Source organism: Elgaria multicarinata, chromosome 10 (genome assembly GCF_023053635.1).
Source record: "Elgaria multicarinata webbii isolate HBS135686 ecotype San Diego chromosome 10, rElgMul1.1.pri, whole genome shotgun sequence".
Lineage (NCBI taxonomy): Eukaryota > Metazoa > Chordata > Lepidosauria > Squamata > Anguidae > Elgaria > Elgaria multicarinata.
Window position 1 is genome coordinate 53,409,912 of NC_086180.1, and position 14,903 is coordinate 53,424,814.

Consider the following 14,903-nt stretch of genomic DNA (forward strand, 5'->3'; position numbering starts at 1 on the left):
TCCTCCTCCGCCTCTTCCGGCCAGGTAGGGCAGGATCTACACAATGAGTTTCGGGGCGCCTTCACGACGCTGTGTAGATCCCCCCCAGGGCTTGTGGAGAAGAGGCAAATACACCTAGCATGTTATCCTTTTTTATTTTAAAGCATCCTGATATAGAGCGCAAAGCAACAATGTAAACATATATTAGGGAAGAACAAATCAGGTTTAAAGGCGAAGTGAAAAATGGCCCTTTTTGTTTCTTTGCACTGACACTGTTTCAAAATTATTGCTTGTGGTCCCATCACCACTAGCATGTTGCATAATGGATGAGCCTGTACTGACAGAGGCAGCAGGTGTTTAAACAATAAAAAAGAGCTGGCTATTGTTTGAGGCAGCATCTCTCCCACCCCATGCCCTGAAAACAAAACCTCCCCTGTATCTAGAACAGCGGGAGGCGGGGGAAATAAAAGCAACAGAGCAATTGCCATTTTACAGCATTGCAATCAGTCTTGATTGGATGTGTCAGAAATAAATAGGTGTATGTTTTCATTCCTGGTTACATAGAAATCGATTAGTAATTCCATTTCATCTAGAATTGCATCACTAGCCACGGATAGGTGCCATAGGCAGATCAAATAATAATAATAAATACTTCAAATTATTGCATTTATTGTAAAATTGTGCGCACTGGGGAGAAATCTACTGGAAGGTAATTGCTTTAAGAGTTATTTTTCTGAGGATGGTGAAAACCTGCTGTGTACATGAGTACAACACTGAAAACAAAATGTGCTGGAAATGTTAACAGCTTGCAGGCTGGACAAGGCTGCAGATACAAAATGAATGGCAAGTTATTAATATGAGTTTTACCCTAAGACCCAGTTTATGCTCTCTTGTTCACAGATGCTGTGGGCTTCCAAATAAAGAAATGTGTGCCTAATTTATGTGATCTGTCCCTGCCTTTTTTTTTTTTTTTTTGGCATGGGAACAATTGGACAGATGTGTGGGCTGCCATATTACATAATATTTGATCCACTGTAGCGGGGGTTGGGGGAAAAGCATAGCGTACTGCATTCCTTTACCGCATTTCCAGGATCCACATCTTGTGAGTGTATGGCCCAACCCTAAGAGAGTGGAAGTTTTGGGATGAGCTGTGTTAGAATCTGAAAACAAATTTCACAAATGTTCACTGTGGTAAATTTTAATAATTTACTTCACATTTGTGTCCCTATAGCAAAGTGTATCGCCATCATCAAATGGTCTCTGTAACTTTTGCATTTTGGAGTTTTATATAGGGGAGGAGGAATTCCTCGGTCAGTGAATTTATTACACTTTTTGCTCAGCTGGCTTGGCCAGTAACCTGGGTAAAAGGTGCATGCGCCTTAGTGGATGCCCCACAATCCTCTGCAGTACACAAAGGTTCTGTAGCAGTGGAGGCTGGAGGCTCTGATGTCAGTGCGGTGGTGAATGTGCTCTCATTTCAGTCAGGACCAGTCAGAACTCTAAAGAAGCTATCCAAGGTGTGCAGCAGCCTCCACATTTCTGTAGCATACACTTAGGGCCTCCTTAGCAGACCAGTCAATATGACAATTGTGCCCTGAAGCTGGGCGTGTTTGGAAAAACACTGACATGGCATTGTATGCTGAATATATTGAGGGCTTAGACTGCATGCTATTTTGGAAGACAGGTCTCCCTTGCCACGAGTACATTTTTCTTTCCCACATTCCCTAACATTGTTCCTCAGTTAGTATTCATGGACCTCTCTAGCCTTGTGTCAGACATGAGAAAAGCAAGCGCTTGCTCCTTAGTGTGTCATTTTCAGTTGTGGATGAGCGGGAGCTGCCTATTATATGCTTAGCTGTACAGATTTAGAGCGCCATGAAGTACGGGGTGTCCTAGTCTTTCACTGATGCAACAAGACAAAGCGAGGCAGGAATGGGCTTTGTTGAGCTCTTGAATGCCCTCATACCCATTGCAGGTTAATGGGAAAGAGAGCAAGTTCACAGATAGGCTTAAAATGAATGTGCAGAGGCAAAGATGCATTCTCCTTTGGGGAGGGGCCATAGCTGTATGGTAAAGCACCTGCTTTGCATGCAGAAGGTCCCAGGTTCAATCCCTGGCTTTGTTGTTTATCCGTTCAGTCGTTTCCGACTCTTCGTGACTTCATGGACCAGCCCACGCCAGAGCTTTCTGTCGGCCGTCGCCACCCCCAGCTCCCCCAAGGTCAAGTCTGTCATCTCCAGAATATCATCCATCCATCTTGCCCTTGGTCGGCCCCTCTTCCTTTTGCCTTCCACTTTCCCTAGCATCAGCCTCTTCTCCAGGGTATCCTGTCTTCTCATTATGTGGCCAAAGTACTTCAGTTTTGCCTTTAATACCATTCCCTCAAGTGAGCAGTCTGGCTTTATTTCCTGGAGTATGGACTGGTTTGATCTTCTTGCAGTCCAAGGCACTCTCCGAATTTTCCTCCAACACCACAGTTCAAAAGCATCTATCTTCCTTCGCTCAGCTTTCCTTATGGTCCAGCTCTCGCAGCCATAGGTTACTACGGGGAATACCATTGCTTTAACTATGCGGACCTTTGTTGTCAGTGTGGTGTCTCTGCTCTTAACTATTTTATCAAGATTTGTCATTGCTCTCCTCCCAAGAAGTAAACGTCTTCTGATTTCCTGGCTGCAGTCAGCGTCTGCAGTAATCTTTGCGCCCAGAAATACAAAGTCTGTCACTGCCTCCACGTTTTCTCCCTCTATTTGTCAGTTATCAATCAAGGTGGTTGCCAAAATCTTGGTTTTTTTGAGGTTTAACTGCAACCCAGCTTTTGCACTTTCTTCTTTCACCTTCGTCATAAGGCTCCTCAGCTCCTCCTCACTTTCAGCCATCAAAGTGGTGTCATCTGCATATCTGAGATTGTTAATGTTTCTTCCTGCGATTTTAACTCCAGCCTTGGAAAAGGATAGCTGGTGAAAAGAGATCAGGTAACAGGCTTTATCTGAAACCTTGCCAAGCTGTTGCCAGTCAAATTACTGGGCTAGATGGGTAGATAGTCTGACCTGGTACAAAGCATCTCTACCCCTCTCAAGCAAGAGAGCAAGCATTCCAGTCTCTGTACTGCTGCCTGCCAATCAACATTTTTATGAACCGCTCAGAAATTTTTGTGAACTGTCCAGAGAGCTTCGGCTATTGGGTGGTATAGAAATGCAATAAATAAATAAAAAGTGGCAGTGGTCATGATGGGTGCCAAAAGGTGCATAGGAGAGTGTTGCACACAACTCTGTGTGATTCTTTATTTGCAAATAGTGTTTTTCATGCTTCCTTGGTGTCTGGGCAACAAGCAGTTGTGCAGAAAGTTATTCTCTGGATGTGTCTTCCAAACATGGTTGTGTATGCTCTGCTTTAAAAAACAGTATCATCCAGGCTGTCCACATTCTGTGTCAAGAAAATTCAATTCTGCAACTTTTATAAATGATGCAATCAAACAAATTGGCGTATTTCCCCCTATTTGCATAATTTAATCTTGTCTCAGTAGTCACAGGAGGGGAAGAACGCTAAAGCTCCATCACAATCGCTAGCTGTCTTATTCAGCAATGGCTTTTGAGATTCCAGAACGCTTTATATCCTCAAGCACATTGTAGCAACCATAAAGGCTAGAAGCTTGCTCTTATTTAAAGCACATGAGTCTGTCTGATTATGTAAATCTTCAGGTCCAACCACCTTTGGAAGTCAGGTGGGTGAGGACCTGAGAGAGGACCTTTTCTATTGTGGCATTCTGAATTTGGAACTTTCTTCCTGTAGGAAAGCATGCTTGGAGCTGAACCTGATGCATTTCTGTAGCCATACTTTTAAAAATTTGCCCAGGTCTTTTAGTTACTCTCTTTTTAACCTTGTCCATACTGCTCCTTGTATTAATAATTTTTTGAAAATAATGAATGGCTGTTTTGCAAATTATGGGTTAGCTTCTCTTATGTCTGATTGAGTAGTGTAAAAACAAACCCAAACAATTCAAATAAATGCACATCACGGCAACCCAAAACTCAACAGCCCATACCAGGGTTAGTGTTACATGCGAACCAAGGGGGGGAATCCGCTCGGAGAGCTTGGCAGAAGAAGGCAGGGTGGAGAGCGGAAGAAGCTCTCCACTCCGCCTTCTTCCCCTGAGCTCTCCGTCCCAGCCGGCGAGGAGGGAGTTGGGTGGCGGAAGCGCCGGCGGCGGCGGCAAGGACACTTCTTCCTCGGCTCTTTTACAGGCGAGTTACACAATCGTTTTTGGGGTGCACTGGGGTGGATGGAAGCGCCCTGAGAATGACGTGCGGATTCTCCCCAGGCTACAGCTTTGCTTTTAAAGTATAAAATTCTGCCTGCTAGCATTTGAACTGTGGAAATTACTGAATGTGAAAAGAACACGAGAATCCTGTTCTGCCCGTTTCTTTGTAATACCTGAAGTAGAACTTGTACATCTCTCCTCTCCCACTGCCCGCCCCCAATCTTGTGAAATCTGCATGGTGCTTTCTTATCTCCTGGTGGTGATGAGAAAAATGCAGGCAGTAGCCATTATGAACAATCATGGATGACTCTCCCCCCCAAATAAGCATGTAAGGGTGCAATTCTATGCATGTTTAGACAGGAAAAATGTCTACAACTGTAGGACTTCTTTATGTTGAAGCATATGTAGGATTGCGCCCTAACTTATTCTTCCTGTATCTGCGCAAACCCCTAATTATGCAGTCTGAAGTTGCTCTGAGAGTTTTTAGTTAATAAAGGAAAAGAAGGAAAAGGGTGGAAGAAAGGAAATATTCACTCCATTTTAGAGAACGAACTACAGAGTGGTTTCCAAAACATCACATTAGATGTTTGTGGTAATGATTTAGGTACCAAATATTGATCTCTTTATTCTCAATTACCACTCTCTAACCAGTTAATGTGTGTGGTATGGAGATACTGGCCAGAGGAAGATTCCTCAGTAACCTGAAATAGTGGTGCCTTTCATCTATTTGTTAAATGCTCTTTTTGTCAACTGTCTTTCTGGAAAAGAGTGAAATGGAATGGGGACAAATAATGCGTCCATTTGCTTTTCACAAATTCTGCTTACATGTGGGCTGTAAACCCATGATAAATACAACCTAAAGCTTAATAGTGTTGGCCACCAAAAAGAGACGTACTGAGTTCCACAAGCCACTTACCCTAGTATTGTTCTGTTGAAGTAAAAAGAACAGTGGCAGGACATATCATTTGCAGGCTACAGCTCTCAAAAGAGTACTCTGAAACAAAACATGAGCAAGAGGCTTGTAGATTTCAACCTTAGTACCTTTCAGATCATCTCTGTAGCTTTTCTAGTTTAACATAGCATTCTCAATGAGAGACAGTCTATGCTTGAGGCCAGAATGCAGATGTTTTGACTATTTCTCTCTAAACAAAGCAGTATGGAAGCTATTTAGTACAAATGAACAGATAAATGGCCGCTTGATCAAGCACGCTCCCTGATCCTTTCTAAGTCAAATGATCTCTTCATGGTTGTGTTTCGCATAATGCAATCCTAATACAAGGCTGGAAATAAATGCCCCTTTTTGGCCTGCTGTTCATCTCACATAAAAAAACAAATAATACCAAATAATCCGCATCAAAGAAGCAAGCCAGGGCCTCATTAAACTTTGGCATTGCCCAGTCGGTTGAATTCCAATATCTTGTGGGTTAAGGAAAAAATTCACCTGGGGACAGCATCTGTTTAGTTATTTGTAATCTTTTGCTTTTCCCCTCCCTTACCGTAAGCTGTTCCGACACCTGGGGCTTGTTAGCTTAATGCAATGGATCATGTCAGGCCTCCGTAATATGAACTGATGCGTGCTGAAAACAATTGTGTAATATGGCTTTGCTTAGTGGTCATGCAACAGCCGTTTTTGGCATTATTCTGGCAATGTATATAGGTATATGCATTTTATTATATGTAGATGATTATAGTCTTTATTGCATTAATGATTTTGTTGTTATTGTAGCAAACTGATTCAAGAGCATAACGGGGCTAATTTGAACAGGGTTTGTATGTATATGTGTATGTGTGTATACACACTAAAGTATACAGATGGGTGAGCTCACTGAAGCTCTCTTTGGTTTGGCCCTCAGAAAAGAAAAATTGGCCTCTCACCATGCTGAAAGTCCCCCGCTTCCAAATACACTTCTCCCCTTCACTCAGAGGTGATTATTTTATTATATTGCATTTGAAGTATTTTATGCTGCTCCTCAACCGAAAGGCTCACAGAGTGGCTTACTTATAATCAATTAAACAAGACAGTCCCTGCCAACAGGCTTACAGTGTAAAAAGACACAAAACACAAGGAAAAAGGAATGAGGAGGGAAGAGGAGAGAGAGAAAAAAATGATTTCAGCAGGGCTAGTGGAATGGCCCCGTTTCCCCCCTCTCATTTCCCTCAGCTCAACTCCTGGAATGGGTGGTGGTGGTAACTGATAAGAGAGGACGAGGAGCCTTCTTGAGGGAGGTCTTCCTTGGAAACAGCTGTGAAACAGCATGGGAAAGAGAAGGAGCTTTTTCCTCACTTCTCTTTGTCCTTCCAGTGTGCTGGCTAACAGTGTGATGGGTTAGGGTGACCATATTTGGAAAACCAAAAAAGAGGAACCCAGTGGGAGGGTGCGAAAGCAGCTTTTCAGGGGCTCCGGAAAGTGTGTCATTCCCCTCTGCCATCTTAAAGGCTCCAACTGGAGTGGAGGAGGGGAAAGCGTGTCATTTCATCCATCTCCCACTGCTCATTTCCCCCTGCCATGCTAATGGCGGCCACCATTACCATGGCGAGGGGGGATGATGTGTTTTTCAGAGGCTTTAGAAACCATGCTTTCCTCTCCTCTACTCCAATCCAATCAGGGCCTTAAAGGCCCCAATTGGAGAGAGAAATGTGTCATTCCTTCCCCCTCCCCCACTGCTCCAATCGCGGCCTTTTCTATACTGTCCAGGAATGACACGCTTTCCTTTTTAAGGCCCTGATTGGAGCAGTGGGGGAGGGGGGAATGAAGCGCCTCTAGAAAGTGTGTCATTCCCTACCACCATGCTAATGGCAGCCTTAAAGGGGAAAGTGTGTCATTCCAGGATATTATAGAGAATTATGGGGGGGGGGGGGAAACACCTGATATCCAGGATAGAACAAAAACCAGGAGAAATCCTGGCAGTTGGTCACCCTATATGGGTGGTGGAAATTTGGGAGACATAGGCCATAGCTAGACCTAAGGTTTATCCCTGGATCATGCAGGGGTCAAACCTGTTCACCTAGGTGACACACAGGAGATCCAGTGCTCAGGCTGGGGCGAACCCTGGATGATCCCAGGATAAACCTTCGGTCTAGCTGTGGCCATAGATTCCCAAGGGCTACTGCATAGTTCTCTGCCCCCATCACATTATTAGTCAGTGCAACAGGTAAAAGAGAGAATGGGGGATCTTTCTCTTGCTCTCATTGCCAAGGGAAGGGGGAAGTGTGTGTGTCATGGCGGGGATGACTTGGGGATTGAGGTGGGTGGCACAGATAGCTGGATAGGTGGGAATCTGGGATTTCTGTTCCTACTTAATTTTTGTTCCAAGCAGGAGAAGAAAGCTATGGCTTGTAAAACGCAAGTCCTTTCGTGCAGCAGGGCTTCTGGCACCCCAAAGTTGATTTCTGAGCCCAGGTTTTGATGAACTTCTACTAATTCTCTATTAATTTCAGTGGGGCTTATCCAAAAGCCACAGATAGATGGAACTGCAGAGTAGCAGTGCTGTAGATTCTACCCCATTTTTTCCCCTTCAGTAGGGAGAGTAATTTCACTGACTGTAGTCTCTTTGTGCTAATTTCTTCTGTGAAAGCACATTTCATTTTTGATTACTGCCCAGCGAAAGAGTAATCCCTTGGTCGAAACTGAATATACCCTCTTTAAAGTTGAAAATGTAACACAGATGATGAATTCATACCATTTCTTGTGCAAGTACAGATGTGTTGACAAATTATATTTAGCTTTGGTTCTTGATTTTAATCATGATATCACATGAAAAGCAGCCTCTTCCTGTTTTTCTGTGCTCTCTAAATCTTATCAAAGACTTGGCAAATGGCTTAGGCATCAATAGAGCATGAGATATGATTGTGAGATTCTGTGCATTATTTTAAAGGGGCTGCAAAGACAATGGTGGCCGAGATCAGGGGTAATCAAACAGAAGGTTTGGGTAGCAGCCTCCAGGTTCTCTCCATGGCATTCTACAGTGCAGATGATTGGATCATTTACAAAGCTGCCTCCACCCTAAATCCCTCAAAACTACAGCATGTGTAGTATAGATTGGAGTGAACCGGTCTTGTAGAGCAAAGAGTGGAATTTGCAGTGTGCCAGCATTTAAAGTTGGGGGAGGGAGAAGAAATCAATGGTTTTAGTTTCTGGCCATTGGGGAAAAGAGCACAGACTTACTAGTGTCTAAGTCAGGGTGCCAATAAAGTATTTAAAAGATGGTTGGAGAGCTTTCATGGGTGAGGGGGGCAACGGCAGGACTGGTGGTTAACTTCTAAAAAAAGAAGTGTCGAGGCCCATCCCTGCCTGGGAGTTGGCATGGTGGTCCTGTGCCCTAATTCCAGGTATATGTGTGCTTAGTGAGGTTACTCAGTAGTGAAAGGTGTACTTTCGGAATGCATGCTTTCTGGTTCCGCCATATCCATTCAGCATTGGTAGTTTGATGTCAAGTTGAGTTAAAATTGTGGGCATTGGTCCCTGAGCATCTGATTGTTTAACTGCTTCTACAAACCCAAAGTGCAATTTCTTTGTTAACACTCGCTCTGAAATGCAGCTGCCTGATGTGGATTCATTAGTACCTTGGGCAATAACTCACTGTGTCAGTGTGCTAGCGCAAACAACATCGCACTAGTGGAAACTAGGTTCCAAACTATGCTCAAGATGAGAATCCAACCAAGGTTGCATTTGCAGAAGTGCAATTGCACATTACACTTGCACAACTGCTTGCATAAGCATAATTCATACGTACTTGCACAATGGAAAGAATAAGTGGAGCTTCGCTTTGCAGAATGACACCAGTGCCTTCTTTGTAGAATACAGCCCTTTGTGTCCTGAATCAAGATAACAATTCCAAAATGGTACCTGTTTTAGGCTCTGTTGCCACCTAAACAGAATGCATCCCTTCATAGCATAAGTTCTCATAAGTGAGAATCTGTTTATTAGACGCAAGAAGATGAAAACGTATCATTAGAGCATCTCAATAAATCAGCATATTGGGTTTTTCTATAATGATAATAAAAGATACAAAAAAGACTGCCTTGCAGATGACAATGCGTTCATTGGTGGTGATATTTCAGACATTTACCAGCCGTTGCCTACAACCAATTAATTAAACCGTATTATTTTATTAAAGTACTAGGTCAGTAGAAAACCCAAAATGTTACCCTTTAAATCAGAGGCTGAAAACAGATGCCTCGGCGGTGCCTGGAGAGGGCCAAGGGTACTGTTCCAGAATTGAACTGGGATGGTTTATCATAAAGGATCCTGGCGCCCTCCATATGTATTGGACTACAACTCCCATCATCCCCAGTTAGAATTGTCATCTGGAGTGCACCTGGTTGTTTGGGTGGGGGGAGGCTGTTATAAAGGCTGTTTTTGTTAAAAACAAAACACCTCATTGATGGACTAATTTCCCCTCTTTTCTTTTACAGCAAGTAACAGGAAGAATCTTTGGTGACAAAGATTTTCGATCTGGATTAGAAAATGGTGTTCTGCTGTGTGAGTAAGTAATAACACAAGCTGGACTGTTGGTTTTAAGTTCTCTTTGTAACGCCTGCACAAGTGCATCTATTATGTTCAGGTTATCTGTTGCAGTGGACATAGGGTTAAGAAGGATTCACACAACCATTTAAAACAAACAAACAAACAAACACCATTTGACTTGTTGAAACTGGCTTTGGGAATGTTTCACCAGCTGCCTAGATTGCCTCTCAGCATGTGCTAAAAAGCAGATTGTGGTAGGACCTGCTAAGAAGAATAGTTACTTTCCCAGGCACTGTTATAGAGACCTGCTGCTAGGAGTCAACTAATCTCAAGTCAAAGGAACCTCTTATATGTGGAGTCTCTCCAACCTAAACAAGTGTAGCCAAAGCAAACAACTGAGGCTCATCATCAGTTGCATGTTTAGGAACTGGAGGCTCATGGAGAGTTGTCCAAGCATCTCCAAAGTGTGCATGCACATCTGGTGGGAACTCTGCCATTCTTGATGTAATATATCTCTATGTGTGGAGCTCACATGGGAGACTCTCAAATATCATCCGCTAGTATTTAATATACAGGCTTCTCCTCTTGCTTAGGAGCATTTTTATCAGCTCAAGAAATCAGCCTTACTAGGTCCAAATTTCCACCAGGATGCTTTGCATTGTGTTATCTAGGCCAGTTTCCATAGTTGCCACATTCTAGTGGTTATTACATTTACATCCTGCGCTTCCTCCAAGGAGCTTGATGTAGCAGATATGGTCCCCCCAACCCACTTTGTATCGTCACTATAAAACAGTGTGCAGGCCCAGCACCAGCACCCAGCATGGTGAGGCAATTGGTAGGGGCCACCACAACTGAGATTGGGGGAAGGAGTGGCTGTGGCCGTGGCTGCTACTGCTGCCTGGGCCAGTACTGCTGCTTTCAGCATTGCATCCTTCAAAGAGAGAAAGAAGAAAAAGTTGTGTCACGCTGCCTGCTCTCTTGGCAAGTATACTGTGAGCTGGTGGCCGTGCCTGGCATGACTTTTTTCTTCTCTTTTAAGGGCCCAAGACTGAGAGAAGCAGTAGGGTAGCGGCTAAAACAGCCTCTACCTGCTGCAGACTGCCCCTGTCAATGGATAAATTTATTAAGGGAGCACTTTGAGGAGACTCTGGAGGGTGCCTTGCTCAGGGACCCTGAAACTTGGTGCCAGGCCTGCTTGTGAGATCGGTTAGGTTGAGAGATAGTGACTGGCCCAAGGTGAGCTTCATGTTTTTAAAAATGGCTTGTGGGTACTCAGTTCTTGGTGGCATAGTTGCTAGTCAATCAGTACTGTACACATACGGTTTTTGATACAAACTGAATCAAGGAGAAAAGATTGACAGTCTGAACGAAACACTGTGAGTGTGGTTTACACTGTTTAAGTTGTGTACTGCTGAGATGATTATTAATATTTGGAATTCCTAACATTTTGGAGGTGTTATGTAGATACTTGTACGTAATATAACTGATAGATATATTTGAAAAGTAGGGGTGTTTTCTTTCCAAGCCTTGCAGCTATGTGTTCTCTGTGTCTCTGTCCTGGGCTAAGAGTGCCTTTGGAAGAAAAGTGCTTCATTAGCAGGAATTAAGATACTGCTCAGCTCACATTGCTCTATTAATCAGAGTCTAATCAATTTATGGACCTTGTCTGATAGGATTATGACACCACCTCTCTGTTCCCCCAACTACTGCATGCATGCCTGTGTGTTTATGTCAGAGTTGGGATTTGTTGCCAGGCTGAGTCCATGAATATGCACAGTAATAATTAAGAATAGTTACAGCACATGTACAGAGTGCCTTACCATCATTATATTTATTTTTTATTATTGAAAGATGCCACATTATCTACCTCCCAAACTGCACAGGGGAGGGTTTTCCAGATGGCAGGTGCTGCTTACAGAGAAGGCCTGCCGTCGAGATTCTTCATGGCAACATTCCTTTTGTTTACGAATGACCAGCAAGGCCTCCTCTGATGATCTTAAATGTCGACTGGGTATATATATATAGGTATCTGCTAGGTATCCTGGTTGCAAGTTGTTTAGAGTTTTCTATGACAATGACATAACTTTGTATGTTGCTTACAAAGCTAGCTAATAGGCAACCAATGCTGTTCTTTTAACACAGGTGATATGTGAGCATAGCTAGGTATCCCAGTGAGCCCCCTAGCTGTTGCATTCCGCACTAGCTGCAGCTTCTGAACCAGGCACAAACATTGCCCTACAGTGATTGCATTGCAGTAGTCTAATCGTGAGGTTACCGGTGCATGGATCACTGTGGCTAGGCTACCCCTATCCAGGAATGGGTGTAGTTGGCATACCGACCAAAGTTGGCACTCTGGGCCACCAAGGCCAGCTGGGCCTCCAGTGACAGAGTTGGATCCAGGAGCACTGCCAAACTACGGACCTGCTCCTTCAGAGGGAGTGCAAACCCATGCAGAAGAGGCAAACACCCCAATTCCTGGACCTGGGAACTGCCAACTCATTGGGTCTCTGCCTTATCAATGTTCAGTTTCAGTGTATTGGCCTTCATCCAAGGAATGTGTGTTTTACAGTAATAGTAGACTAGTAATTGTGGACTGGGTGAAAGAAGGTATACCCAGTTCTGCAAGTGTAAGAACTTCTTTTTAAGAAGCTGTTCTTCTTTTTTGGATTTAAAAGACAGACATCTATTTTTTATAACATTGCTAGTTTCAATTGTTACCACAGCTGTGCTTAGGCGCGAACCTCTTTTTGTTTTTTAAGGAGTGATTTCATGGCTTCTGGCACAGTGATTTGGGTTGACTATTACTGCATACAGCAGTTTTAGCAGGAGCCGTCCTTTTGCGCCAGACAGAACAAGAAGCAATTCCCATTGTGTTTCTTTTAGTTTTGCTTAAGTGAGTGTTAACTGTAGAAGAGATCATAGTCACCCAACGTCTCCCTGATTTCTCCCACCCACTGCAATTTTGCCAGCATTCTTTTATATAAATGGGCAAAGCCATTTCTCTGTGGAGCCTTTTTTCTGGCAGTGGAATTCAACTGCTACAGAGTTGCATGCCTAAAGCAACAGCGGCAAGTATTATACCCTCGACTCACCACTTTTCAACATTTTTCCTGCTATGGGGGTCAGTGTCAACTTTTCCATGTCAAGCTTTTCTCCTACTGCAGTTCGTAGTATCACTTACCTTGCCATTCATTTGTGTGCTTCCCTGCCTCCTCTCCAGATCACCGGCTGTTCCTGGCAGGAATCAGGAAGTGCACAATGTTACAAAGTCATAACAATATGTTACAGAGGTTAAAGACATTTACATGGGGATGCCATTGTTGGTGACAGCTCTATGTCTCAAGTATGGATTGTACATGGGATAGATTGCTTGGTTTGGACTTTGGATTTCCAGGTTTAAAACCCCATTAAAAACATGAAGCTTATTTTTTCAAAGCTTTTGGAAAGTAGCTATTCTTAACCTAATCTTCTTCAGGAATCTTGTGAGTTTGGAAGATTTACAAAAGAATCCTATGGTCTCTGGATGAGGACCATAAGATATTTCCGATATTGGATCCCTCTCCCTCCCTTTCCCTCTCGTGGAAAGAACCATACCAGCTGTTTTCAGATGAAAAAGAGACGTTCTGGTGAGCAGGCAAGTGAGGGGAGGCCAGGATCCATTGCCCGTCCCTGGTAATTGAGCTAATCAGGCTCAGAGGCCTGTCTAGCTGGTTTGTTTGTTTTTTGGAGAAGAGGAGGAACGGTGTGTGTGTGTGTGTGTGCATGCGCGATAACTTCCATCCTCCTCTCACTCTGCCAGCAACAGCCCATTAGGGCGTAGAATTTTTGGAAGCCGCCAAACTGCACCCTAAGGACTGAAAACTGGTGTGATTGTGATGATGATGTTGTTGATGGTGGTGGTGGTGATTAGATAATAACACACACTGTTAAAGCCAGCTTTTGAAATGCACATGGTGAAAGCAAGAGAAAAGTTTGTAAGGTCTAATACATTTAGAAAAGATAATTTGAATTAAGAGGAAGACCTGAGGGTTTGGAAAAGGGTAACTTGATGCTCTGCTGCTGTATATTTTGAGAAATGAGCTAAGACAAACTGGACCAACAGAAGTGACAGAATAGAAGCAGGACCTCAGAGGGAAACGGTTTCGCTAGTACTGGAGTTAAAATCCCCATAGTTGCTCATTTTTCCAGAAGGGCTTATTCCCTGACTATAGAAAAGTAGTTTCCAAACATGTTAAGACACATGTCTTGAGCAAGCATGGTAACAGATGTGCTTTGTCTGGAAATTAAACCTGCATGTTTGGCAGGGCAAGAAAAGTAATTCTCCATTACAAGTGACTATTACCACCTGCAATGTAGTAGCTTTAGGACTTTTCTAAATGAGCAATTTATAGCACGTTCGTGACTGGCCACTCATGGAAATTTGTGGGTCAATTACATGACGTTGTAAACAGCCAGGGTAATCCCGTGTTTTAAAAATACAGAGATAATACAGGATTATTTTGCCACTAGATGGTGCTGTTTTACTTAAAAGAATAGGCTGCAATAACATTCCCTTTTCAATTCAAAATCACATTGTTGTTATTTGAAGGAACTCGTTTTGAACACAAAAAGACCTGAGACCTGGTAAGAATGTGGTGTGTGTTTCCCCCCCTTAATGTAGAGATACTCTTAGAGTTCAGGGATGTTTCTACATCTTGGTCACTCATCTATACCAGATTCTTGGATGCTAGAGTAAAAATGGACTATACTGTAAATCAGCTAAAGTATGGTACAAGCCAGCAATGTAGTTCTGTCTGAGTGAACGGCATTAAGGCAGTACCATATGTGGAAGTGGGTAAACATTTCTGGACATAAGTGACACACACATACTTTCTGCTTTATAGGTAGAGATTATGCGTTTTCATTTCCTCTTTAATGTTCCAAAAACCACTATGAAGAAGTTAGTATTGTCCTAGTTTTATCTATGGGGAACTGCAGTTGAAAGAAAGGAAGAACTAGTTTCAGAACTTGCTTTCTTGCTACGCGTATATTTGATATGCTAATGGCTTGGATGCAAGAAACTTTTATGTACAACATACTGTTAGCTTTTTGAGATTTTCTGTGCCATTCATGAGGGATTTAAGTTTATCCAGGGTCAAGTGCATCTGGTATTTAAGAAGTTAATTTCTTGCTGCATAAGATTAACAATAGTTCTGCAAA

General features: G+C 43.2%; 1 protein-coding gene across 1 annotated transcript in view; it reads left to right on the forward strand.

Annotated features, from left to right (window-relative positions):
* Positions 1-14,903, forward strand: part of LIMCH1 (LIM and calponin homology domains 1) — a 205,945-nt gene that overhangs the window by 70,648 nt on the left and 120,394 nt on the right. Inside the window, exon 2 of the mRNA XM_063136424.1 lies at positions 9,653-9,723. Coding sequence (XP_062992494.1) covers positions 9,653-9,723 — 71 coding nt within the window. The remainder of the gene's footprint in view (positions 1-9,652; positions 9,724-14,903) is intronic.